The sequence below is a fragment of the Phodopus roborovskii genome, unplaced genomic scaffold (assembly GCF_943737965.1).
Source record: "Phodopus roborovskii unplaced genomic scaffold, PHOROB, whole genome shotgun sequence".
NCBI lineage: Eukaryota > Metazoa > Chordata > Mammalia > Rodentia > Cricetidae > Phodopus > Phodopus roborovskii.
The window spans coordinates 5,281,732-5,308,731 of NW_026126618.1; the positions used below are offsets into that span (position 1 = coordinate 5,281,732).

The 27,000-nt window shown below is 42.2% G+C and overlaps 2 protein-coding genes across 5 annotated transcripts in view; one reads left to right on the top strand and one right to left on the bottom strand.

Annotated features, from left to right (window-relative positions):
• Vezt (vezatin, adherens junctions transmembrane protein) overlaps positions 1 to 16,314 on the bottom strand; it is a 53,013-nt gene extending 36,699 nt beyond the window's left edge. For all 4 annotated transcript variants that reach the window (XM_051206377.1, XM_051206376.1, XM_051206380.1 and 1 more), the window contains exon 1: positions 16,157 to 16,314. In XM_051206377.1, the coding sequence (XP_051062334.1) occupies positions 16,157 to 16,192 (36 nt within the window). In that variant the 5' untranslated portion in view covers positions 16,193 to 16,314. The remainder of the gene's footprint in view (positions 1 to 16,156) is intronic.
• A 360-nt stretch (positions 16,315 to 16,674) lies between these two features.
• The window catches only part of Fgd6 (FYVE, RhoGEF and PH domain containing 6), a 108,886-nt gene continuing 98,560 nt past the window's right edge, over positions 16,675 to 27,000 (top strand). Inside the window, exons 1-2 of the mRNA XM_051206307.1 lie at positions 16,675 to 16,807; positions 23,049 to 25,440. Of these exons, the coding sequence (XP_051062264.1) occupies positions 16,792 to 16,807; positions 23,049 to 25,440 (2,408 nt within the window). The 5' untranslated portion in view covers positions 16,675 to 16,791. The remainder of the gene's footprint in view (positions 16,808 to 23,048; positions 25,441 to 27,000) is intronic.

Below are 27,000 nucleotides of genomic sequence, written 5' to 3' on the forward strand. Positions count from 1 at the left end.
AGGTCTGGACCCTCTCTCCGGTAAGATAGGACCTGGTGGAAACACTTAGATTGATAGAAAAGGGTTAATATTTAAGACAGAGCTAGCCAATAAGAAATGCTAGTAACTGGCCTACAGCTTTATATCTAGTATAGCGTTTCTGTCTGTTATTTGGGGCTGGTGCCGGAGAGATTTCTCAGTGGTGAACAACACTTGTTGCTCTAGCAGAGTATCTGGGTTTGGTTCAAAACACCTATATGGTGGTTTACAAGCCACCTTCTGATTTCTATGGGCATTGGACATGCACAGAGCACATACATACATGCAGGCAAAACTTTCATATATGTAAAAATCAAATAAATAAATAAATAAGTAAATCTAAAAACAAGAAAAGATAAATCTGGTAACATATGTCACTGGCAAGGGTGGGGAACAGGTCCTTCACATATTTTAAGTACAGGTAGGAAAATATAAACATGTATATCCACTGACCTAGCACTTCTAATACTAGGTGTCTAGCCTTGATAGCCCTGAATTATTTGAGTACACATATATGTATGCATGTAAAAGAATATATTAATGTAATACTTGCTCGAAAAAATGTACTCAGCATAAGCACTACTGATAAAGAAGGTATTAATATCCAATTAAGCACTTCTTTAGCAAATGAACAAAAGTGTCTTGTGCTGCTCTCCATACCAAAAGTAATAATTTAATTTCTCAAATATGTGTTTATTTAAAGTATCAGTACTATATTTAAACCCCACTGTTGGATCTGGCAAAATGCTAACTATTGTCAGATGTTAGTTACTAAGGCTTGCCAGGCTATATTAAACACAAAAGTCACAGGAAAGCCGTCACACTGGTTACTGCTGCAGTGTGTGTGAGGAACAAAGCATTGGCACAGAGACCTGCAGCTGCAATGTTTAGGGAGGGGGCTGCTATGCAGACTTCCCACCTGCATCAGTCTGTGCTAACCAACCCTGGTTCCCACCTACATCAGTCTGTGCTAACCAACCCTGGTTCCCACCTACATCAGTCTGTGCTAACCAACCCTGGTTCCCACCTACATCAGTCTGTGCTAACCAACCCTGGTTCCCACCTGCATCAGTCTGTGCTAACCAACCCTGGTTCCCACCTACATCAGTCTGTGCTAACCAACCCTGGTTCCCACCTGCATCAGTCTGTGCTAACCAACCCTGGTTCCCACCTACATCAGTCTGTGCTAACCAACCCTGGTTCCCACCTACATCAGTCTGTGCTAACCAACCCTGGTTCCCACCTGCATCAGTCTCTGCTAACCAACCCTGGTTCCCACCTGCATCAGTCTGTGCTAACCCTGGTTCCCACCTGCATCAGTCTCTGCTAACCAACCCTGGTTCCCACCTGCATCAGTCTGTGCTAACCCTGGTTCCCACCTGCATCAGTCTGTGCTAACCAACCCTGGTTCCCACCTACATCAGTCTGTGCTAACCAACCCTGGTTCCCACCTGCATCAGTCTGTGCTAACCAACCCTGGTTCCCACCTGCATCAGTCTGTGCTAACCAACCCTGGTTCCCACCTGCATCAGTCTGTGCTAACCAACCCTGGTTCCCACCTACATCAGTCTGTGCTAACCAACCCTGGTTCCCACCTACATCAGTCTGTGCTAACCAACCCTGGTTCCCACCTACATCAGTCTGTGCTAACCAACCCTGGTTCCCACCTGCATCAGTCTGTGCTAACCAACCCTGGTTCCCACTTACATCAGTCTGTGTTAACCAACCCTGGTTCCCACCTACATCAGTCTGTGCTAACCAAACCTGGTTCCCATCTACATCAGTCTGTGCTAACCAACCCTGGTTCCCACCTGCATCAGTCTGTGCTTATCCTGGTTCAGAGGCCCGGGAAGGATTTCCATTCCCATTATTGAAGTTACCAAATTACTAACTTTTCTTTTTCAAATGTATATTAACTCATATGTGGTACAAAGTAAGTCAGTTACATATTTTTAGAAGTTTATTCCATGCCAACAACAACTCTCAAAAGATCCTGATTTCAAAATAAGAATCTTAAGGAAAAGGAACTGACAAATGGGTTTGATGGGAGAATATTTATCTGCAAATAGCCATTTATTTGCTATTTTAAAACACTAAAAAAGACCTTTTATCTCTGAATGTAACTGATCACACGGCTGTAAAGCCATGGCAGGGTAGCATAGGCCTGTAGTACCCAGAGAGGTGGGAGAATCATTTGAACGCAGGGATTGACACTGGCTGAGGCAACATGACAAGGAACTTTCTTAAAAAGCAGCCAAACCATAGGTCTAAACATGATCATCACACAGAATGGAAATGCATCTGGGGGAGGCTGTTAACAGTGAAAAATATAAATACCTCCATTTGCCATGACTTCCTTTAACTTCAGAATACATAAAATGAACTGAGGAGGAAGATCATCACTACCAAATTATGCAACCATTTTATCAAATTTTAAATGAAGACTTTACTTAAAAAATCAAAACCCAGTCAAGAGCAACAAATTGTCCCATGGAAAATAACTTTCTGTTTCTCTAGAAACCAGTATCCATTTGCTTGTCTTTAACACAGTAAAGATTTATAAGATAGAATCTAAAATGAACTCCTCCTGCCTTTCTATTCTTAAAGCACTGGGAAATATCATAGGCTAGTTTCCCGCAAGATTAAAATTATAAAACAACAGGAAATATTTGCCAGAGCTTGCATATTTTAGTGCACCTTCTAAAATAAAACTTACCCCCAAAGCACCAAATCAAAGCATTTACTTGTTTTATAACATCAACAGAGGCAAAACCTAATGGTAGAAGTTAAAAATATTAAAAGGTCTATAAAACACAGTCCAACTAAGCTACTCACAGACCCCATAGTTTTAAGGTCTCCAGTTTCCTGTGAAAACGTTACTGTCTCTGGTCCATATCGGATGCAGACTTGGTTCTGTGAGGAATCCCACTTGTTTATCCAGAACTACAGTACAAAATGGCCACTGGATTGGAGGGCGTGTCTATGTCATTACTAAGCATTTTTCTATGAGAAGCAGTGCTTTGAAAAAAAAACCTGGCCATCATTTCTTTGGTGCTACCGTTACTCAGCAACAGTGGAAGGTAACGGGGAGAGTGGGGATTGAAAACACCTTCCAAGGACACCAGTGCACATTTAAGGGCTTGTTTATACACCAGTAGAGCAGGTAAGACAGATCCATATATCTTGGCTGCTGGCTTCTAAAAATTTTCACTGACTGACTATCAATTAGTGTTACATGAGGTGCTATGAGCAAAAGTTTTTAAAGGAGTAACTTGCAGCCCTTGTATACAATATAAATGCTCTATATAAACCAAAATACTATCTAAATCAAACTCATCAAGAGGGAGAAAACTGACTTCTGCAACTTATAGATTCAACCAATCAAAACTGAAGAGCAACAGTGACTTGTTCTTAACTAAGAGAAGACATGCTAGCAGAGGGTGGACCCAAATCCTCCCTGGGCTTTCACACTTTTAAAAATCTGCCTAATTACGTGGTAATATGCTTGGTGAGGTACTTGTAGTTATCATTTTCAGTTGATCTTTCTTTAAAAAAGACCAGAAGGTCCAACATAGTTGACATAATGCTGTGAGAAGAACATGCAAATAACATTAAAATGAAGTTTGGATGCTAAGAGATATCAACTTTATTGTTTCCTTCTTTGCCTACTCCAAGTTCAAAAAATGAACTCAAATACACACAACCAAAAATGAAATAAAATAAAGTTAAAAAAAAAAAAACAGCACAAAGGAGATTCTTTGTAGTTACTACCTTTATTTGTCTGTGGGGTGGTGGTGGCTGGTGGGCATGTGAGTTGCCATGGTGTGTATATGGAGTTCGGAAGACAACCATTGGGAGTCCGTTTTCTCCTTCCATCATGTGGGATCAAACTCAGGTTATCAGGCTTGACAATGAATGTCTACCTGATGAGTCAGTCATCTTGTCAGCCCTCCATGAGGTTCTTAAGCCTACTCTGTGGTTCTTAAAGGTATAAAAGAAACCTTTCTCTCAAAGTGACTATTCCTTTTTCTTAGAAAGTCTCAGACAGTAGGGATGGTGGTGCTATTATCTCAGCACTCTTTGAGCAGAGGAGCCAGGAGGACCAGCCAGGGGTTCCAAGTCCTTCTTGGATACTATATAGAGTTCAAGGATAGCCTGTTATTAAAAATAATAGTAAATAATAATAATAAAAAAAGAAAACAGTAAAGCAAAGCAAGATATACTGAAGTAGGAAGTCCATTTTCAATACAAATTTTAAATGGTATGAAATAAAGGCTGTGGATCAGATAGGATGACTCTTCTAATAAGATAAAGGTGCGATATCATATCAGCTACACTGATTGTAATGCATATTTAAATAAGGATGTCTGTAGATATTTTATTTCAAATTAAAGAGAGTGGGCTCATGGGTTTGCTAACCTGTGGTCTAGCATCATGGAGTTTCAATGGATACTAGAAGTAATATTCAAAAAGTCCAGAGACAAAAGACTTAATCCACGCCTCATAGCTTATTCTCCTAAATCCTTAAGACAATATTTACCACTGAGAACTTGGGGGAACACTTGGTACAAAACCAGAGGAAACTAGAACTAAGTCAGTGGTTCCAACCTGAGTACACATGGGACCTGAGTCAGTTCTCGTCTTGCAGTTCCTGAAGGATGTGTTTCCAAAGACTCAGTCTCATGGCTCTTCCCACCAGATAGTCTCAGGCCACTTAGGACAGAGTAGGAAAGGTCTCATACTAACGACTCACCTGGCATAAAGGTGATCTCACTCTAACAGGGACAAGCACTGGTGATGGGAGATGTCATTCTGTATATGTTTCTCATATTGGTTAATGAATAAAGCACTGTTGGCCAATAGGAAAGGAAGACAGGAGGGACTAGGAGACAAGGAGGAAAGAGGAAGTAGGGAGGAGGAGTCAAGATGGAGAGTCTGGAGAAGGTAGAACCGCCAGCCACCTCTCACTGGTAAGACCACGTGGATATACATAGAAATGGGTTAATAATTAAGACAGAGCTAGCCGATAAAAAACAAGTAACTGGCCAACAGAATTGTATCTAATTCAGAGTCTCGGTGTGTTAATTGGGGCTGGCACGGCGGCGGGACAAGACCAGGCGGCAGGAGGAAAAACCTTACTCCCTCCACACTGGGAATGAAATGACTCATCCAGAATCTTACCGCTAATGCATATTAGTCAGCCTCCTAACTTCCATGAGAATGCACGTGTCTACAGTCTCAGCACTTGAGGCAGGGGAATCTCTCTCTCTTGTTTATAATGTTAATTTTTTAAATTTAAATTTGCAACAAGCATGTTTTACATGTCAATCCCAGTTCCCTCTCCCTTTCCTCCTCCCCTGTCCCCCTTCCAACCCCCTGTCCCCACCCACCCATCCCCTTTCTGCTCCCCAGGGAGGGTGAGGCCTTCCAGGGGGGATCTTCAAAGTTTGTCACATTTGGAGCAGGGGGAATCTCTTGAACCGGGGATTTGAGGCCAGCATGGGCAGCATAGCATGAGCCTGCGTAAAAACAAAACCCAGAGAGCAAACACACTGCAAGCATCATGGCCTCAGACACGGAGACTTCATGTTAATAAATGCAATACAAACACACAAGATGGTGGGGTGTGGCTGAGTGGGAAAGTGCTTGTGTAATGTTCATGGGCTGTTGGCAACAGGACCACAAAACATAAAAATAGGATGACTTTTTTCAAAAATAAATCAATAAATCTCTATTTGAGCCCAGAGGGTATGTAATGAAGTAAAAATCACGGGAGAAAATGGGGAAAAGATAATACTCTAACACTAACTTTTAAAATTCATATTAAATATGTAGTTTCGTTTGGTATATCTGGTGATAAGGCAGTTTTAGTGGTCTACCTTTTATGATAATGGGTTGTGACTTAAGACAGATGATAGCCTTTTATTTTATTTGTTTATCTATCTATCTATCTATCTATCTATCTATCTATCTATCTATCTATCTATCTATTTATTTATTTTTGATTTTCTGAAACAGGATGTCTCTGTAGCTTTGGAGCCTGTCCTAGAACTTGCTCAGTAGACCAGGCTGGTCTCGAACTCACAGAGACCCATCTGCCCTACCTCCCAAGTGCTGGGATTAAAGGTGTGCGCCACCTCTGCTTGGCTTGATAGTCTCATTACAGTGGTAAAAGTAGCAATGTTGCCATGCCTCTCAGCTACTATTTGGAACTAGATTTTTTTTTTTTTTTAAACAATAGAATTTAGGACTTTATGTTCTATAAACTGAAACAAAAGACCCAGATTAAGGAGACACTGGTTATGTATAATTACTCCAGACAGCAAACTCCATCAACAAAACAGCTAGTGCCACCCATGCCACCCATTAGTCATTACTCAAATCAATAATGTAAGTAGGAAAGAATTTATAACACTTTCACAATGCCCTTTGTTCTTTCAAGAAGGATAACAGCTTTTAAAAATACGATGAAAGAAGGTTTACTCAAGTAACAGGGGGATGGATCTTTAAGTGCTCTCAAACCATTTTCAATGTGATGAGATGTTTGTGAGAGTTGTTTCCTCCACTCTTTCTTTAGTTGAGTTGCTGTTATGGGCAGAAGGGGCACGGGTTGAAGGCAGTGCCGAAGAAAGGCTAACCTTTTACAGTCTACGTGACGTAGAAAAGATGTGGGTGAGAAAACAGATTAAAAGTTGAAAAAAAATGATCTTTTCAGTCAAGAATAAAGGAAAAAAGGAAGAAGAAATCCAACGAACTTCAAAAAGTCTTTGATAGTAAAGCGTCAACTGGAGGATTAGGTTACCAAGTGTTAAATTTGATGGAAATACAAAAGGTTCCTCAAGCTGAGCATGATGGTGCACAACAGTAACCCCAGCACTCAGGAGGCTGAGGCCAGGGGTCACAAGCTTAAGGACAACCTGGACTAAAACTGGTCTTCGGGTGTAAAGGTCTTATTTTCAAGTATTTTCCTATCTTGGAGTAGCAAGGTTTAACAGTGAATTCCAACTTTCTGCAATTAAGTTACTGTATAAAAACATGACCCAGGTATTATGGTGCACGCCGGTGAACCCAGGATTTGGGAGGCGAAGACATGAGGATCTCAAGTTCAATGCCAGCCTGTGTTATACAGTGAGGTTAAGAAGGCCAGCTTAGGCTACGTAGTAAAATCCTGTCTCAAAAGAAAAACAAAAAACAAAACAAACCAAAAAACCTGAGAAATTAAAACAGACTAAAATCAGAACTTCAATGCCTTCCTAAGGTGAGTAGAGAATACTATTAGCTTAGTTAATGTGACAACCATCTTGGCATTTCAGTATTTATTTTGCATCTTACTCCTGTCAGATGGAGGAGTGTGTTTCTTGTCCATCATTTTCTAAATATCTTTCCTTTTCTTTCTGGTACTGAGAACTGAATGTAGGGCCTACATACACTAAGCAAGTGCTCTTATCACAGTATCTTCTAAATCAGGTTCTGCTGCAGCTTAGCCAGAGTGGCCAAAGACTGTCCTTAGGGTAGGCAGAGAGAGACCCAAATTCTCTGCCCTTAGTGGCAGAATGGCTGATTAAAATAAATCATCATAAGGCTGGGCAGATTGGTTCATGCCTTTAATCTCGGAACCTGGGGGGGGGGGCAGAGGGAGGCGGATCTTTGTGAGTTTTAAGGCCAGCCTGGTCTACAAGGCTAGCCAGGACTACACAGTGAGACCCAGCCTCCTCAAACAACAACAACAAAAGAAATCTCAGAGGAATCACGGGGCTCAGATCTTAGGGTGAGTACAGGCTCCCCCTCTGTGGAGGCACAGGATTCTAGCAGGATGAACAGACGGGGCTCAGATCCTAGGATGAAGCCTGGGAGCCAGGCCCAGGAATCCTCTTCCTTTTCTCCTTCAGTGCCTCCTCTATATGGTTGTTCAGAATATGAGGACTCAACGCTGAGTCCTAGAATGACTGAAAACACAGTAAAACCAACTAATAATTCAGAAAAAAAGATACCCTGAGGAGAGGTGGAGAGAGGTGGCAAGAGTTAACGGTTTTCTCCATTCCTCTAAAGGACTCCATCAGGTGGCTCAGGACCACCTCCAGCTCCAGTTCCCAGGGGATCCAATGCCTCTGCCCCGTCCCCACAAGCCCATACCACACAGTTAAAAAATAATAAAACTAAATCTGAAAGATACCCGAGTTAAAAAAAGAAGGGATATTCTTGGGATACTTTCCAAAACTAACCCTTTTTTATTTTGATGAGTATGAGCCTCTCTGATAAAGTTTGTATGAGCCTGACTTCTGATGGTGGAAACACATTACAGTTCACAGTATTAGACCAAGTATGTGAAAAACAGTGATGCACTTTCTCAGGAGAGGCCAGGCCTCTGGCAGATGCATACATAGTCTGGTTTACTGAGCCTCCACCGCGCCTCTCAAGTTCCAGTTTATCTCTTGTATTACAGACAGAGGCACGCTATACTTGACACTGACCAACCTTGCAGCTAAACTTGTGGATATAGATTAGAATTTTCCCAGTTGGGTGTATTTGTCAGATATTTGAAAGAGTCCAAATTCTCTCCCTCTCTTGGCTGTTTTGGGACAGGGTTTCACTACAAAGTTCAGGCTGGTCTCAAAGTTGCAATCCTCCTGCCTCAGAGTCCCTAGAGCTGGGCATTACAGGCTTGTATCACCATGTTGGGCTTTTCTTCTTTACGCCCAAGTATTCTTGGCTTCATGAGGGCGACAGTGATAGAGCCTAATCACTATTCTAACAATAAGCTAACCACCAAATTCTAATGTCAAGTTCCTTACTGCTTTTGGGACATAGATAGGCTTCTCTTTTTCTCCACTAGGGTTTATGGCTGATATAGATGCAAAACAACTCTTATTTCCAAGGAATTAAAAGTCATTTATTCTGGGGTTGGGGAGATGGCTCAGTGGTATAGCAATCCCACACAAACCCAGGACACAAATTCAAATCCTAAGAATCCATATAAACCAGGCATAGTTGCTTATGTCTGTAGTTTAAGGGATGGAGAGATGAAAGGGCCATACTCTCCTGATACTCATGGACTCGCTAGCCTGGCATCCCCAGTACTGAACTTGTCTCAGACAAGATGGAAGGTAAGAACCCATTTGTCCTCTGACCTCCATTTGTGTGTTGACGCATATGCACACCAGCACCAAGGCACATGAATGCTTGCACACACACAGACATATATGCACATACATCATATAAACATACAAAGAAATACATTCAAAAGATGTAGCTTATTGTAGAGCCCAGATCCAGGGTACTCCAAATACTATGGTCCAATGTTGTGATATTTTGTTTGTGTTCTGACAAATGAAGCTTGCCTGGAGATCAGAGGGTGGAGCTAGCCACTAGTTAACCATAGAGGTCTAGAAGTCTATAAAGACAGACAGGAAGTGATATGGCTGGATGGAAAGAGGAAGTGGTAAGGCGGGGCACAGACAGAAGCTTGGCCCTTCTCGGCCTGAGAAGTGGTAAGAAGTCAATGTGGCTGATCCTTCTCTGATCTTTCAGCTTTTACCCTTATATCTGGCTCCAGGTTTTTATTATTAAGACTAATTAGGGTAGTGCTTCAGTCCAACGTGGTAACAGTTTCATGATGTTCTTATAGTAACAGAATAATGGGTATTATAAAACAAGGCTCTTGATCCTGATCTCTGTTATTTGCCTCAGATATTATCTGAAAACATTCTTACCTTTTAGTTGGTGGAAGCTAAGGGGGTCTGTTTAAACATCCCAAGAAGATTTATCTAATGATCACAAGGATGCTATATCACGGAGAAGACAGCCCAAGATAAATTTAGCTCCCAACCTGTAAGAGCCTAGCTCTATAATCAGTCAGTTGGTCCTATAGCATGTTCAGCATATGTGTAGCTTTTCTTTTCTTCAAACTTTGTTTCACACTGATACAGTATTGAGTATCTAGAAACAGGGCTAATTAGCAAAGCCTGAATACAATGCAATGGCTGAGCCAGAGTCAGGTCAGGTTGTGCCTCCCACATTCCCTGCCTGGTGGGGTTTAACTAGGGGCTGTACACAGCCTAGGTGAGCCAGGCCTGCCTGAGTCCTGGGTGAGGAACCTCCTGGTAGTGTTTGGATCATGTATGATTTAAGACCTGCTTTGGATTTGTTTTTCCTTGGAGACCTTGCAACTATTCTTAAAGTTGAACATGATAGAACAGATCTATGGCCAGTGGTATGTGAATCAACACTGAACCATTCTTTGTGGTATTCTGGGGAAAAGCCTTTCCACTTGTATGTATGGGTGCATAGCTCATTGTGCTTGGTGGTATTGTAATGTGTTTTGGGCCATCAATGAAGCCTAAAATTCAAAGTTTGGATACTTTACAAAAAATCTTAACTGACATATTTATGGTATCCAAAGAGGTGACACTATAATTGAAAAAGTCCGAAATTATCCAAAATCAAATATTTGTAACTGGTTTGAGGAAGACAAAAGCCTAACCACTGGTTTGTTAGACTTCTTTAAAAGCCACAGTTATGAGGCAACAAGTCATGTCACAGAATCCTACATACTCCAGACACTATGGATCTATAACAACCGATTAAGGAAATGAATCTTCTGTAAGGTTTGGCCTTTCTGCTATTTTGGATTTCTGGGAGACAGCCCAGTGGCTGCAGATTTTGTGATGATTAGGAAGCACTTACTACTTCTGATTATTGTCTCCTATTCCAGATTCCTGTCTCTTCTCACTGCAGTTGAAAGCATGAGGCAGCAAGCAGTGACACTGAATAAGCTGACATGATTACCCATCCAAACTAATTAGAGCTTACTACATACCATGTTAATTTATGCTTTTCTTTTTATATTGCATAGGTGAAGAGTATGAACTTTTCAGATAAGACTGTTGAAAAAAATTGGTTACTGTTTTTGTCTGACAGGGAGTTATGGGAAAGAAGCGTGTCTGGAACCCTGTCAAAGTTCAAGTTAAAAGTGAAGAAAATCCCTGTAAGAGTTGTGGCTTTAGGTAGAGGAATATACCCAAGTACTGCTTCATCCAGTATTCTAGCTGGGTCCAGCTAGAATGTAGATGATAAAGGAATACAGGTGATGTGGTCCAGTTAGGGTTAGAGTCACCAACACTAAACTAAGTCATGACTTAAAGAAATGAAGATGGCAATCACAAAACTGCAAGGTGAACAACATGCCATAGCTCATGAAGTACAGCCAAAGCAGTACTCACAGGAAAATTTATAGTCTTGTAAGTTATTTTCTAAATTCAAGGTTATAACTCACAAAACTGGGGGGAGGACAGCCAAATAAACACAAAGGCAAAAATACATAAAAATTTCCATAAAATCTATAATTTAAAAAATTAAAAATTACAAACTATATTAAGCTGATCAAACAAAACCAACAACCAATTCTTTGAAATGCCTGATAAGCTGAAACTCTATGAAAAATGAAAAGACTTAAATAGTCATTGCATATAGTAAGTTCTAATTAGTTTAGTCTCCTAAATGAGATTAAAAATGAAGAAATTACTCCTAAAAAGGAAAGCTGGCTGGTCTTGGTGGTCTCTGCCTTTAAAAATTGCAACACTCGGGAGGGAGGCAGAGAGAGACAGCTCTGTGAGCTTGAAGCCAGCCAGGGCTACATAGTAACTTCTAGGCCAGCCAGGGCTTCACAGTGAGACCCTCTCTCAAAAGAGACAGCTGGATGTGGTGGTGCACACATGCAGTCTTGGCAGGATGAATACTACCGATCCAAAACCTGCCTGGGCTACATATGTAAACCCTGTCTCAAAATACAAAAGGAAAAAGTGTTAACCTAAATATAGGATAGTTTGCTAGAAAACTTTAATAATGCCTGCAGAATGATCATAATGCATAGTCAGTCATTTAATATTCACAACTGCTCTCTGAAGTAGATTTTTACCATTTCTATACACTTTGGAGAAACTTGAAGCTTAGATAGGTAACTTGCTCTATGTCTCATTATCTAATAAGTAGCTGAAATAGGACTTCCTGCTTTAGAGTCCATACATTTCTATTATAATACATCTCAAAGGAAAAAACAATCAAAATACAAAATTATAACTATAAAACAGACTGATAGATAATATTCTTTGAGCAAATGACTATCTTTAAAGGGCAATTTAGCTATAGTTTCAAGGAAGAGATAATTCTCAATTTTTGAAATCAGTACTAGAACACAAAAAGAGACAGGGGCTGTCTGACCCTGAAGGAGGCTGAGGGCACAGCTGGGGGGCAGAGACCCTGCCTGACATGCACAAAGTTCTCGGTTCAATATGAAGCAACAAAAAACAAACCCAAAAGGCAGGCAATAAGTGTTTTGGATTAGAAGATTCGATATTATAAAGATGCCAGATTTCCCAAAACTAATCTATAGCTTTAATGTAACCTAAACAAAATTTCCCTGGTTTTGTTAAACTGAAATTGACAAGCTCATCATTTTAGAAGTCGTACGGGACAGTGAGTCAAGAACAGCCAAAGGCATAATGAGGAGAACCGTATAACACAAACGGGGAGGGGAGGGGAGAAGGAAAAACTTGCCGAGTGGTAGCATCGCACATGACTGTAATCCACTTAGGGGGCAGAGGCAGGAGGATCACAAGTTTTTCAGTAAAGCCTGTCTTGCATAGTAAGTCTTTTAAAAAGGGTAGGGAGATGCCATATGCCTTCAACCCGAGCATTCAAGGAGGCAAAGACACCAACCAGCTCTGTGGGTCTGAACCAGACTGGTCTACATAGTGAGTTCCAGGCCAGCCAGGGATACACAGACTCAGTAAAATAGAATAGCACTTTGATTTATAGCAAAAACAACACATTTTAATGGGGGAAGGGATGATGCCAGGCCAACAAGATATCCATATGGGGAAACAAAATAGCACATCAATTGCAAAGGGTCGAATAAAACTTTTTAGAGAAAACATCTTTGTGATTTTTAGAGTGTGCAGTATTTGCTTGGAGCATTAACCATAAAATAAAATAAAAAAAGAGATTAAGTGGAGCTTAATGAATTTAGGAGGTTCTGATCTTCGAAAGAAACCAGTTTGAATGCAGAGGCTGCCAGTGAGATGGCTCGGTGGGCAAAGGTAGCTACTGCCAAGTCTGAGGGCCTGAGTTTGAAATCGAGGGCCTACATGGTGGAAGCAGAGAATCAATTCTTGCAAGCTGTCTTCTGACTTCCATGTGTGCACATATACACACACAGAAATGTAACAGAATTTTATTTTAAAAAACGGCAGGAGCCACATACAGCCTAAGGGATGTGACATAGATATACTATTAAGGACTTGTAGCATGTATGTATGTATGTATGTATGTATGTATGTATGTATGTGTATATGTATTCACATATATGTTTGTGTATAAATATATATGAAATTATATACATATATGTATATAATTTCTTTATTCAAGAAGAGAACCAATGGAAAACTCACACGGGCATTAAAGATACCATTAAGCATCTTAAGTTCCATACAGAAATACAGAACTGAAAACCACAGAAGTACCACTGCCCATAAACGAGACTGATATAGAGACTGAAAGAATGCTGGTAAGGATGTGGCCCAGTGAGACCGCTTACACACTGCTGACAGGAGTTTTGACAATTGCTACAGAATGATGTTTGACATTATCTGTGGTAAGATAAATACTGTTGGTAACTCTTGTGGGGAATCTCGATTACACCTTCTTCTGGTCTGGTGCATAGAGAAAATGCCCATACACATAAAATATTAAAACATAAAAGAAATGTGTTGCTGAATACAAGAAAATAAAAGAGAATTCAAGTAAATCAACTTCTCAGAAGCTAGGCTGAGGGTTGCAGCATGCTTACTAAGCATGGACAAACCTTGGGTTCAATCCTTATCACCTAAATTGTAAATAAATAAATACATTTTTAAATGGCTGACAAACCTATAAATGTAAATCTAAGCAACATAATGCTATCATTGTGGGGCATGATGGGATACACCTATAATCCCAGGCACTCAGGAGGCTGAAATGAGAGAATGGGAAGTTCAAGACCAGATTGGATTATAAAACCATTCGCCCACAAAAAAGTGGGGGGGGGGTCAAGATTAATGACAAATTTAAATGTAACTAAAAATATATTCAAAACTGTGGTTTTCCTTTGTTTGCTTGTTTTAAGACTTATTTATTATGTGCAGTGTTCTGTGTGCATGTACACCTCCACGCCAGAAGAGGGCACCAGATCTCATTACAGATGGTTGTGAGCCACCATGTGGTTGCTGGGAATTGAACTCAGGACCTCTGAAAGAGCAGATAGTGCTCTTAACATCTGAGCCATCTCTCCAGCCCCAACTCTGTGGTGTGTAACATGTTAAAAATGATTTTAAAAGATCATACATAGTAATATATTTGAATAGAAAGAAAACTTCAGAGAACTTTCTTTTTTGCTTTATAACATGTTTTGTTTAAAGCCAGGGTCTCTCATATCCCAGGCTAGTCTCCAACTCACCCAGAAGCTGCCAACTTTGAAGTTCCTACAAAGCTCCTACAGCCACCTTTTGAGAGCTGGAATTACAGGCACGTGTACACCACCCTATCGGGGTCTATGTGGTGCTGGGTATTGAACCAAGAGACCTGCATTGGAGGAAAGCACTATACCCACAGAACTCATGCTCAGCCCAATAAAACGCCACAAAAAAAACAAAACAAAAACAACAACAAAAAAAAAAACCAAAAAACAAAAAAACGTTATTATGTCCAGAAATCAAAAAAAAAATTTTTTTTCATTCACCGGTTTTCGTCTTCCTTTTATCTCCCCACATTTCACTCTGTACTCTGTAACCATTCTTTCAATTTTATATTAAAAATGACAGCCCAAGTCACTATTTCCTTTTGTTCTCTCTATTGAGAGAATTCCTCATACCTAGACCCTTCGTCATAGCAAAATAGTCATGCATCCCACTTAGATAGCATAGCCACTACCCTATCTACACCCCGCCCCTGTCCCTAAAACTGAGCATTAAATACTGTCACCCCACCTCAATCCTTGGCATACACAAAAGTGTATGTGATGTGCATTTCCTGTAGTCCATTTTCTGCCACCCATCTTTCTAATTTGATTCATAGTTGAAGATTTATGTAGGGTGTCATTTGCTGGGTGCAGTTTTTGTTTTGTTTTTGTTTTTTTTTTTTTTTTTTCTTTTTAAATGCTGAGGCCAGGCAACGGTTTCCAAATGAACCTTCCACTGACAGTACATATATCAACATTTCACGTTCTGTACCATACCCCACTCTCCCACTGCACAGCACGGGGAATTTCTTTTCTTTTTCTTGTCTTAATTCCCTAAAATCTAGTTGGCACAGGGAGTGTAGTGCACATATATCCAGTACATGCACTCACATTCCAAGGTGTGGGTTTTCACCTGCCTGATTGGGAAAAAAAATGGCATTTAAAAACACTAGACTTTATTTTTTTTTTTTTCAAGATGGCAGAGACATCCTAAAATAGTCCTACACAAAAGCATTCACACCCAGCCCAGAGAGCTTCCACTCGGAACTGGCTACACCTAGCGCAACAGCAAGGACAAAAGAATGGGACCCAGGTGCTGAGATGCCAGAGCCCTCACCGTGGGCCACAGGTCTCACACTTAACAGATCATAAACGCAGACAGAAAGCTGGCACCTGCTGCCTGCATTCCAGAGGCCACGCCTTGCTGGTGATCAGAGTGATGGTACCCGGGGGCACTCCCGGGTACAGACCCGCAAGAACCAGGGCTAAAAGGGAGCAGGTTAAGTAGTACAGTGAGTACCCGCACGTTTCGGCCCCGCCCCAGCGGGGCGCAGCCCGGGGCGGCGCAGCCATCGGGTAAGGATCGAGCAGGGCTCCCCCACCCCACCCCCCAGGGCCGGACAACTGTGCCAGGTCTGGGGATTCTGGTTGAGCCTGGGGCAGAGGCCAGCCACGACAGGACCCGGCGGGCTACACCTGTCAGGCGGCTGCAGCCCGCAGGCCCCGCAACGGCGAGGGACCGGTGACCCAGGCCCGCGTCTGGGCGCGCGTCACCCGATCCCTCCCCTCTGAATCGCTGTGCCTCCTCGCTTTTCCTCTGGTCCTTTTTGGACAAAAGACGGTCCACACTCCCCGCCATTTCGTCCTCACCTCAAACACCACCTCTTCGTCAAACTCCGGTGTCATCCTTCTCCGCCATACCACCCGCCTCAGCACGATGGGAAATGAAGGAAGGAGGGCAGGCGGCACCCAGGCTTCTGCTCCTGCCCACCCTCGGGGGTGGGGGGGGAGGTGCACTGAAAACTACAGCTCCCGGCATGCTCTGCGGCGCACGCCCCCTTCCGATGTGCTTATTGGAGCAGAGGGTGAGCGTGTGGGCTGGAGGGGCGGGAGCGGGCGGGCGTTGCCGAGCTCCTATTGGAGAGAGCTATGGCTTTTGTCTGCCTTTTACAGCCCCGGACTACCAGGGGGCGCCCGGAGCGCGGATTTTTCTCCGGGCTTGAGGAGGGGCGCGCGTCCGCCGAGCAGCTCCGCTCGGGCGCGCGCCTGGCGATCGTCGCGCGGCGCGGCGGAGTGGCGCTCGTGCTCGTCCCCCCCTGTCGCTGGCCGCGGGCGCCCGGGGACGCCGCTGGGTCGCGGCCGCCGGCATCGGTCCTTTGTGAGGCGCTCGCTCGGGCGGCTCTGCTCGGGTGCGGGACGGAATGTGCGCGCTTCCCCTGCAGACTCTGGGGAGCGTGGACTGAGCGGGAGCCATGGACTGAGGGCGTGAGCCGCGCGGGGCAGTCATGACTTCTGCCGCGGGTGAGTGAGGCGCTGCGCTCGCGCCGCGCTGGGAAGTTGCTGCGGGCGCCGGCCGGCTCGGGCTCCCGCGGGGGTCCGGAGCCCGGGTGGCCGGTGCGGGGCTGGCGCAGGCCGCTCGCCTGCCGCGGGGGTCCGGAGCCCGGGTGCAGCGGAGGCGACGCGGCGCTGGCTCCCGTGCTCTGGCGACGTCGCCTGTGCGCGGTGTGGGGAGCGCCGAGTCGGTTGCGGAGGAGCCAGTTATTCTAAACTAGGACACTTTTCCAGAGTTGAACTAAGTCAGCTCCTAGCCTGGCTTGCTTTAAAACCTAGTCGTTATTGATCGAGACTCTTCGCACTAGTAAGGAGGTTTAAACAGAGCTGGCCATACCCTGGTGTTTTTAGTCCTGTTACCTGAGTAGTAAATTGCACTACTAGATGGCAAAAAAAAAAAAAAAAAAAGAAAGAAAGAAAGACAAAAAACCAGGATCCCCAACCAGCTACCCCCAAACAAATAACCCCCCCCTTCGTATCTTCACCTTTTCTTAACTCCCCCTCCCCAGTCACACCTCAACAGTGTAAACAAAGCCTGATGTTCTTTCTTTTTTCCTGCCTCCCTTCCACTCTCCCAAATGACAGAAAGCCTCTGCTTACCTTTGTGTCAATGTACGCACTTCTGGTCATTGTATAAGAAACATCCTTAAGGGACAATCTTTATTTTCCAAATTTAAGTGCCCAAGTGACGTTATGGTACCTTTCCAAGAACATAGCTAATTTTTAAAACCAGAATTTAATAAGGTATGGAATATTTTTTCTTTTAAATCTTTATCCACATTTGAAGAAACTTCGATGAGAAATTTTATAGTAAAATAGTTTAAAGCTTCAGTTCAGTTACGTCTAGAATAAGCACGTAAGTATCAGATTAAATTTTCTGCTTTCTTTGGCGTTTGTTTAAAATTCCTGCAACTTGAAACTGTCAAAGAGCACACGAAATGGTTCTCTGATTTGTATTTCTAAAGCCGTGGAAGAGTCATACTGCTAGAAATCATCAAATTACATAAAACAAGCCACAAGAAAGCAAGGGGCTGAAAGGGAGGGTAGAGAATGTAGATCTTCTCTCTTTGATGTTAATGTGTATTCATTCACGTGATCATCGTGCACTATTAGAGTCATTTACAAACGTTTCTCCTTTTTTCTAAATTAGAGAGGTGTTCCATTTTTTTACACAGTCGATTGTTTTCAGCCTAGCTTCCCATTCCTCACCTTCATCCAAGTTATTAAAATTACTGAATTAATATAATTGATTTAAATTAAAATAAAACTTAAAAGTTAATTAAAATTTCTAGGACCCAGTCTGGAAGTTTATGCACGTTCTGTTCGAATTACACTGGGATAAGGCAAGCTATTTTTATACTTATCAACTTTACAATTAAGGAAATCCACAGCATTTTTGTGGTATTTAAAAGAGACACTTCCTGTGTCTAGCTGAGTTACTTGATTTTTTTTTTTTAAGCATGACTTGCTGAGAAACATTAACTACTTTTTTGCTCAACCATCTGATGAGATTTATTAAATAAGTTTTTCTTATGTGTAGGGGATGTTGAAGAAGACTGAGGATATTCTTTCCATCTCTTTCTGATAAAATTACATATACATTGTCCTCACAAGCCATGTAGGTCAGAACAGTGAAATTTATTCAAACTTTGGAGAGAGTTACTCATGGAGTAGGTAGTGTTTTAGTCTATTCCAGTGGATTTGGGAGGTTGACCTAATTTAAGATTAGGGGCTGTTGCACAACGTTGGAGTGATAGGTACCCTGAAGATGGACTTGCTGTGTTTTTTCTGCAGCTGTTGAAGAGTGAGCTCATAGAGATTTTGGAAGTATTCTAAGTAGCATATGATTATTATAAGTATTGTCTATCTATCATCTATCATTGGATGGATGTCTATGCATCTCCCTACTTCATTAATTTAATGCCTGTGCTTTTTTGCTTTGGAGTTTGTGGAATGGCCAAGAGAGTAAGTGTGCATGCGTGAGCCAAGGCCACCTGTGTGCGACAGATGACGAGTCTGTTTATAACAGTAAAATAGTACTGGTGCTTTACTTTTCTACCTTAGATTTCACTGCAGCCAAACAGCTGTGTAAATAAAAGATTTGCTGCATTGCTCCAAAGCAGCATTTGGGTCTGATTGATTGTTAATACACAGTGTCAAGATCCAGAGGTGCAGGATTCATTTCCAAACATTGCGTACTGATTTCAAGGTCTGACATTGGGTTAGATCATAATATAATGTCCTTCCTGTTAGTGTTGTTTTTAGCCATGTTCCTTTCAGAGTAGAGCCATTAAAAATAATGAGGGCCACTGAGGTGGCTCAGTGCATTAGGCTCTTGCTGTCAAGCCTGAGTTTGATCCCTGGGACCCACATAATGAAATGGGAGCATCGAGTCTTTCAAGTTGTCGTCTAACACATGTGTGCAATGGAAGGCACACCTTCCCCCCGACCCCCAGCAATGAAATACAAATGAAACTAACATGGTGTTACACCTGTATAATCCCAGTACTGGAGAGGGTGAACCCGGAAGACTGCAGTTGAGGGTTATCCGGGGCTACATTCCAAAGCCTATCTTCAAAAACTGAAAATAAATAACACTAAGGAAAGATTATTGTATATTGCTGTACCAGTGACTTGGCAACCACTTGTTCCTATTAGTCATGAAGGAATTACACACTAAGCCTATTGAAGTTCATCCTGCTCCCTTTTCAAAACATCGTTCTATAAAAGATTTATTTTAAAAGTGTGTGTGTATGTGTGTGTGTGTGTGTGTGTGTGTGTGTGTGTGTGTGTGTGGTGGGCAGAGGGTTGTGGGTGTGGGGACACAGGTACCAGCAGAGTTCAAAAGACTTGTTGGATTCCCCTAGAACTGGACTTGCAGTCAGCTGTAGGACACCCCCCCCCACTCTCCATCCCCCATCTCGACCCTAGTCACATGGGCACTGAGCTCAAACAGTATATGACATATTTTATTAACCACTATTAACCATTGAGCCATCGCTAGCCTTCAGAACACTATTTGATGTTAAATTCGATGTTGGCTTTAAAAATAAATTTTCTGTCACCGAAGACATATTAAATGGCCTATATGTGGCAGCTGTGTATTCTCAGGTCCCTTGTCGGCACTGGGGACACAGTGAATAAGACTGTGAATAAGCTGGACTCTGAGTTACATCATTGACTTCTTCCACTTGACTGCACAGGTAACAATAGTAAACCCGGGTTCACAATTAGTTAGTGAGTATGCTCGCATTTCAGGCTTTAGACTATAACTCGGTGCTGTTTCCTGAGGGTCAGCCTTGACTCACATGCACTTAAACTGGCTTTCTGTGACATTAAGCGAGAAGAGGAATTTGCCTCCTAGAAGCAGACTTGAAGGAAGGACTGGAGTTGGAACTAGAGATTCTGATTTAGGGAGGGTGAAGCAATAGGGCGGAAGGGAGGGCTAAAATCGGTACTAGAGAGCAATGAAAGCTTTAGGGAGTCTGAACCAAGAGTTTGAAGTCAGCTTGGGGATGCAGGGCAAGACAATAGCAACAAAATAAGTGGCAACACAGTGTTCGCAGTGAAAGGCAAAATGGCTCCATTAAATGACCTTGAACCTTCTGACTAAACTCAGAAGTAAAAAAAAGATCACAAAGTAAAAGATTAATGAGATGAGAGTTCTTCCTTCCTGTTTCTTCCTGCCTATTACCTCTCTTCTTCCTCCCTCCCTCCTCCCTCCCTTATTTATTTTCAATTAATTAATTAATTAATTAATTAATTAATTAATTAATTAGGGCTTTTTGAGACAGTATTTCTCTGTAGCTCTGGCCATCCTGGAACTTTCTCTATAGACCAGGCTGGCTTTGAATTCAGGGAATAAAGGCATGCACCACAACTGCTTGGCTAAAATGTCACTTTTTAGAAACATAAATCTCTGGAAATGTATTACTGTTATTGTGTGTGTGTGTGTGTGTGTGTGTGTTGATTGGTATGTGGGGGTGTGTAAAGTGTGCATGTGAAGATTAGAGAACTGATTTGTGGAGACAGTTTTCCTCCACCTTTCCATGTGTTCTGGGAATTGAATTCAGGTCTCCAGCATTGTGTGGCAAGTACCTTTATCCGGTGAGCCATCTGGCTGGCCTGAATTTTTTTTTTTTTTCCATTGTGGTAAGATAGACCATCTTAACCTCTTGTTTTTTTGTGACAGGATCTTATTATATAGCTCAGGCTAGCCTCAAACTCCCAGTAACCTCCTAAGTAGCTAGCACTGGGGAGGGGGGTAGGCAAGCACTACTACGCCCAGCTGTCTTAACTATTTTTAAGTGTGCAGTTGAGAAATGTTAAGAACATTGTAGTGCTGCTCTCCAGAACTCATTTTGTCTTGTAAAAACTCATATATTTAATTTTTTAAAAAACAATCCCAGAGCTAGAACGTTTTAAGCGTGACAGAAATGAAGTCATCGTGACAGACTGTCAGTTTTTATTCAATGAGAAGGGAGCCTGGGACATGTCCTCGGGCAGTCCCGACTTCCCTTAAGGTTTGACTTGATGGATGGGGAATTTAATTTAATAAACTGTTTCAGCATTGTCAAAAGCCACAATGACCAAACCTCAGGCTAACAATGTGTGTATTGAACAGCTAACTGAAAATTGCCTGCTTTGGAAACCTATACTATTTTGAAAACTCATTGCCTTTTTTTATGATAACCTTATGCCTAGAAGTGAGTTTGATAAGGTATTTGTTATATAATCTTGGCTGTGCATATAATACTGGAGTTTTAGAAATCCCTTTTTGCTTAGGAAGGGGAAAATAGAGTGTTCTTCTTTTTTTTTTTTTTTTTTTTTTTTTTTCCCTTTTACTCAGCTCCATGTAATATTTTTCTGGGCATTATGACTAATTTCCTTTGTTGAAAAGAAAATGCAAACGAAATATGAAAGCTTCTCTGTGTGCAAGAAAATGAAACAATTGTCGACAGTCCTGCGCAGCATACACTGTTTTATAAATAAGCTTTTAAAAAATTAAGTATTAGGTCTTGTTGAAGAAGCTACTTTAAGAAGTATAAGATTAAACGTGTTTGAAGTCTAGGCCCCTCGGGGGAACATGATTGACAAGTAGAAGATGCTAAAGGAACTTAAAAGAAATATAATGTCTTTGTATAATTTTTAGATTCCTTAGGGTCTTTAAAAAAATGATTCGTTTTGTTCTGTTTATATGTGTTTCTGTTTGATTATGTGGTCATATTTGAGTGTCGGCGCGGGTAGAGGCCAGAGGAGGGTGTCACATCCCTTCGAGCTGGAGTTACAGGTTGTTGTGAATGTATTGATGTGGGCGCTGGAACCAAACCCTGCCTCTCATGATTGAATTAAAAGCACTCTTAGCCACAGAATCATCTTCTTGAGCTCGCTTATTGTGGTCGTCCTCTGTGCTGTTGTCAAGTTCATGTAGGCCAAGAGCAGGCCTGCACAAATGCAGCATTGTATAATAGGAGTTGATGAAGTACTTGACATGTAACGGTGAGGAAGAGTCGCCGTACCAAAACTTGTGGTCATCCTTTAATGCTGGGCTTTCTGGTGCAGCCGTGATCCCAGCACCCAGGACACTGCAGCAGAAGGATGTGAGTCTGAGACCCACCTGGCTTACATAATGAGAGCCCTTGCTCAGAGAAACAACACGCAAACGCGTAGATCTTACTGGTGAAGGGTAAATGACATAGTCATCCATGGGAAATGAAAAGAATACAAATGTACAGGTTGTATGTTCAGATACTCTCCAATTGTTTGATCTGGAGCCAGGCGTGGGCATATGACGAAGCTCTAGGAAGAAATACCATGGGATTTCCAGTTGGTCCTTGGACAGAGAAATACCAGCCTCATTATGAACCTCAATTAATACCAAAGAATTCACTTTCAGGTTTTTTTTTTTTGGAGGGGGGTAGAAAATGTCTGGTTAATTTTTCAGAGTGTTTTGGGGGTTCTGTCAGGTAGACATTTTTTTATAACGGGTCATTACACAGATCTTGTCTGTATCACTGAACTGTGTGTGCTGCTGTAATCTCAGCGTTAGAAAGGCATTGAGCATGGCTGTAGACCAGCCCAAGCTGTGTTGTAGATACCAAGCCAGAGAAGGCTGCATGGCAAGACCTGGTTACAGAAAACAAATAAAAACAGGAAAACGTTATATGTTCTTATATCCTCTTGTGTTTAATTATTATACTTTCCTTTCTAGAGCTTAAGAAGCCACCATTGGCTCCCAAGCCAAAGTTAAAAGGGACAAATAACAAGCCGCTGCCCCCTCCCATTGCACCTAAACCGGACATCGTGAATGCTAGTGTTCCACAGTTAACAAAGAAAACCAAGCCGACAATTGCACCAAAACCAAAAGCCCTGACAAACTCAGTTGTTCAAGACCTCAAGCAGCCATCCTCGAAGAAGCTCCCTTTGAACCTAGAGGAACAGGAGCCAGAATTGCCTGAAAGCACGGACAAGTTTAATTGCAAAGATGTCGGGGGTCCACATAGTGATTATATTTTACCAACATGTTCCTGCAGTTCTGGGTGTACTCAAGAGCCTGGGAATAGAGAAAGTCTATGTGCAAAGCAACTTATTTTAAAGCCTCTGGGAATGAAAGACAATGTAGAGAATAATAAAAACGGTGAGTCCTCTTCAACTGCAGAGAGGGGGAATAGGTGGGATTCCCGTGGTGAAAAGGGCAGGAGCCAAAGTGGAGTTATTTTAAAGGCAAGCATCTTAGAAGAGAAGCTCAAAGAGGTTTTAACGCGACAGCAGTCACCTTGTGGTTCCCCCAGGAAGCACAGATCTCCAAACAAGACAGCAATGAATGGCGACTATAGTTGTAGCAGACAGATGAGAATTGAGTTTGCAGATGTGTCCCCTTCCCGATCCAGCTTTGAAAAAGTTCCTGCTCATCATAGCTGTCACCCTCAGCTCCCTAGGGATGAATCTCAAAATCTTGAGATTTGTCACGCTGGCAACTCTAAGAGCAACAGTCACTTTCATTCACGTGAACTAGATGACAGGAACTTGTCTTCAGACGGAACTAATAAGAAGACAGAGGTCACAGATCTTGGCCCTTTAGAAATTCACTTATTACCCTGTACCTCAAAGTTTCCAACTCCCAAGCCCAGAAGGACACATGCTGCTCGTCTGCTTCGCCAGAAGTGTGTAGATACTCCTAGCAAAAGTGCTGAAGAGCCAGAGAATTCAAACAGTGGCTCTTCTTGTCTCCTCGAAGATAGTTCGAAAAACAATCAAGTCAGTGTTCTTCATGAGAAGGTTTCGTGTAACCAGGGACAAGAGGACAAAGTGAAGCCAGCAAATAAAAGGACAGTGACTAGTGATTCCAAGAGTGACAGACAAGATTCAGTCAACTCACAGAAAGCTGAGTGTCATGAAACGTCTTCCTCTGAGAAAGCAGCACCTATTTTAGATGCAGACTCTATTTTGAGTCCTGACAGGGCAGCAGAAGATGGCTCTGGGATGTTACCTGCTGTGGACAAAGGAACTGGTTTTATACAATGCAGTACTCAGTCTGAGAGCTTGCCTAAGCAAGTCAAATTATCCTGCACTGAACACTCGCCAACTACCTGTAACATGGAATTGTCTGTTCCTCAAATGCAAAAGGAACCTTCCTCTAAAATTGTTCCCAAAAAACCTCAAAGACACAGCTTGCCTGCTGCAGGTGTGCTTAAGAAGGCTGCTTCTGAGGAACTTGTAGAAAAAAATTCTTGTTCTTCAAGCAAAGCAACAAATTCAGAGAAAGGCTTAGAGAGAAACCACCTTCAGCATTTGGGTCCCTTAAACCGTGGTATATCATCAACATCTTTTGATATACCTAACTCAACTTCAGAAAAGCCAGTGTGGAAATTACCTCATCCTATTTTACCTTTTTCAGGGAGCCCAGAATCCTTGAAGCGTGTCACTTTATCCTTAAATAATGAGCCATCTATTTCCCTCACTAAGCCAAGAGCAAAATCATTACCTGCTGTGGATATGGACAGGTGTAATAAACCTTGCAAAGAACCTCCAAAGAAAACTTCTTTTAAAAAGTTGATTAATGTGAAACTGTCCATTGGTTTCATAAAGAGTGACTTTCAGAAATTTAGGTCGAAAAGTTGTCAGCATGCGGATGTCACAACTGGACATCTGCTCAGCAGAGAGCCGAAAGGGATTGAAAGTGATTGGCAGGGTTTAGTGAAAGCCGAAGAAAAGAGGAGTAAACCCATCAAGGCATATTCTGCAGAAAACTGCAGCCTGGAGTCTGAAAAGGTGAAATCCTGGGGCCAGAGCAGTGCAGCTAATAATGGTCAGAGAGCTGAGTCTTTGGACGACCAGCTACTCTCCAGGGACTCTTCCTGCCAGGTGTCTTACAAGTCTAGTACAATTGGCTGTGTCCCAGAGTATGAAAATGTACGCCATTACGAGGAGATCCCAGAGTATGAAAATTTACCCTTTGTTATGGCTGGTGGGAAAACTCCAGAGTTGGGATGGCAGAATTCCAGCAGTGTGGAGGACATTGATGCAAATCTGTATGAAGTAGAAGAGCCCTATGATGCTCCAGATGGCCAGCTGCAACTTGATCCTAGACAGCAGCCTTCCAGGTAATACGTAGGTGTCAGCTAGACCTGCACTTTTGTGTGCATCGTTGTAATTAGTCTTCAACAACTCTGTGATACAGACTGCAGAGGAAAATCACTTATTGGGGAACTGATTGGGAAAGTGTAGATGGAAGCAGTTCTGTGTTCAGACTTTTTTTGTCGTACAGTTGGACTGGGTATTTGCATGGCAAGCTTATGGGTAGCCAGTCCAAAGACTTTAAATAGAAGCAGTGTAGCTACTACATGGATGGCCTAGACAGTCCCAGGACTCCCATGCACCAACGTAGAACCTTTGGCAGACAATTGGTTAATTCAGAGAGGTTTTTGGAATTAGGAAATCCATGATTTACATAAGGTGCCATTGTTGGAATACCCTACAGCTACCCTTCTTGCCACTCTTCAAGCATTAGTTTACTTGCTGACCTCAGGCAATTACAGGGAAATTCAGGAAACAGTTGTCTTCCTCCTTTTGCATGTGAACAGTCTATTCCATCTCTCTTGGATTTTACTCATCTTCAGTGGCTCAGCTTATCAGTCCTGGCTTGATGGAGTGGTGGCAGTAAGTATTTTCTTCCTCCTCTGAACTCCCTGTTACCCAGTGCTGTCCCTGAACGTTGTATCTCAGTCTTACTGATGGCACATTGATCGCTTATTGATGCATCTGATGCTCTGTGTTTAGTTTTTTTTTTTTTTTTTGAAGTATTTGCTAATCTTTGACAATTTTATACATACTATGTATAAAATTCACTCCTGTTACTTTCCCTTATCTGTCTCGAGTCCCACTGACCCCTTTCTTCTTCCCAAGAAGCCTCCCCCCCCCCATTTTCATGTCCCTTTCATTCGTGCGGACCTGGTTTTCGTATGGCCTATTCAATGTAATTACTGTTGCTTGAATGGGTGTGAGTGAACAGGAAGTTGTTTACTGGAGCATAGACACCTTAACAGTGGAGAGGGTACACGCTGAAGAAAGTGGCATTCAGTTTTAAGTGTCCTGAAGGGCTCTGGTTCTCTCTTTTTATTCTCTATACGGGCAAGCAAGGAGCCTAGTGGGCTCTTTAGGTGTGGATTGGCATAGGCAATGAGTGGGGGCAGAGGAAGTAAACCCCATCTTCTTTCTCTGTCTGTGGTTGCACAGGTAGCCTTTGCATTGCATTTGCAGGGTTTCTTTTGTATTTTGAAGTCTTTAGAATACCCTCAGGTTGCAAACAGGGTCGTTGAGAACTCAAGTCTTAAAATATGACTTGTAGAAACATACTGAGCACAGAGTAGGACTCTGAAGGAGGGGGTGGGAAGTAGTGGGTGAGTCAAGTAGATAAAATTGTCAAGCAAATTGGAACACCAAGTAAAGCAGATAGTTTTTGAGTTATGTTAATTTTTTAATTTTCAGATACTCTCAGAGTGTAAGGGTTTTTTTGTTTTGTTTTTTTAATCATCATCTTTATCATCTTTACCTTTTCTCTTTTTACCAGTAAAAGGGTCCTTAATTCTCAGGCCTATTTTTTCTCTCACAGCTGATGCCAATTTGTTTCTATGTCTACTCCTAATTGTAGGCAAAAACCTCTT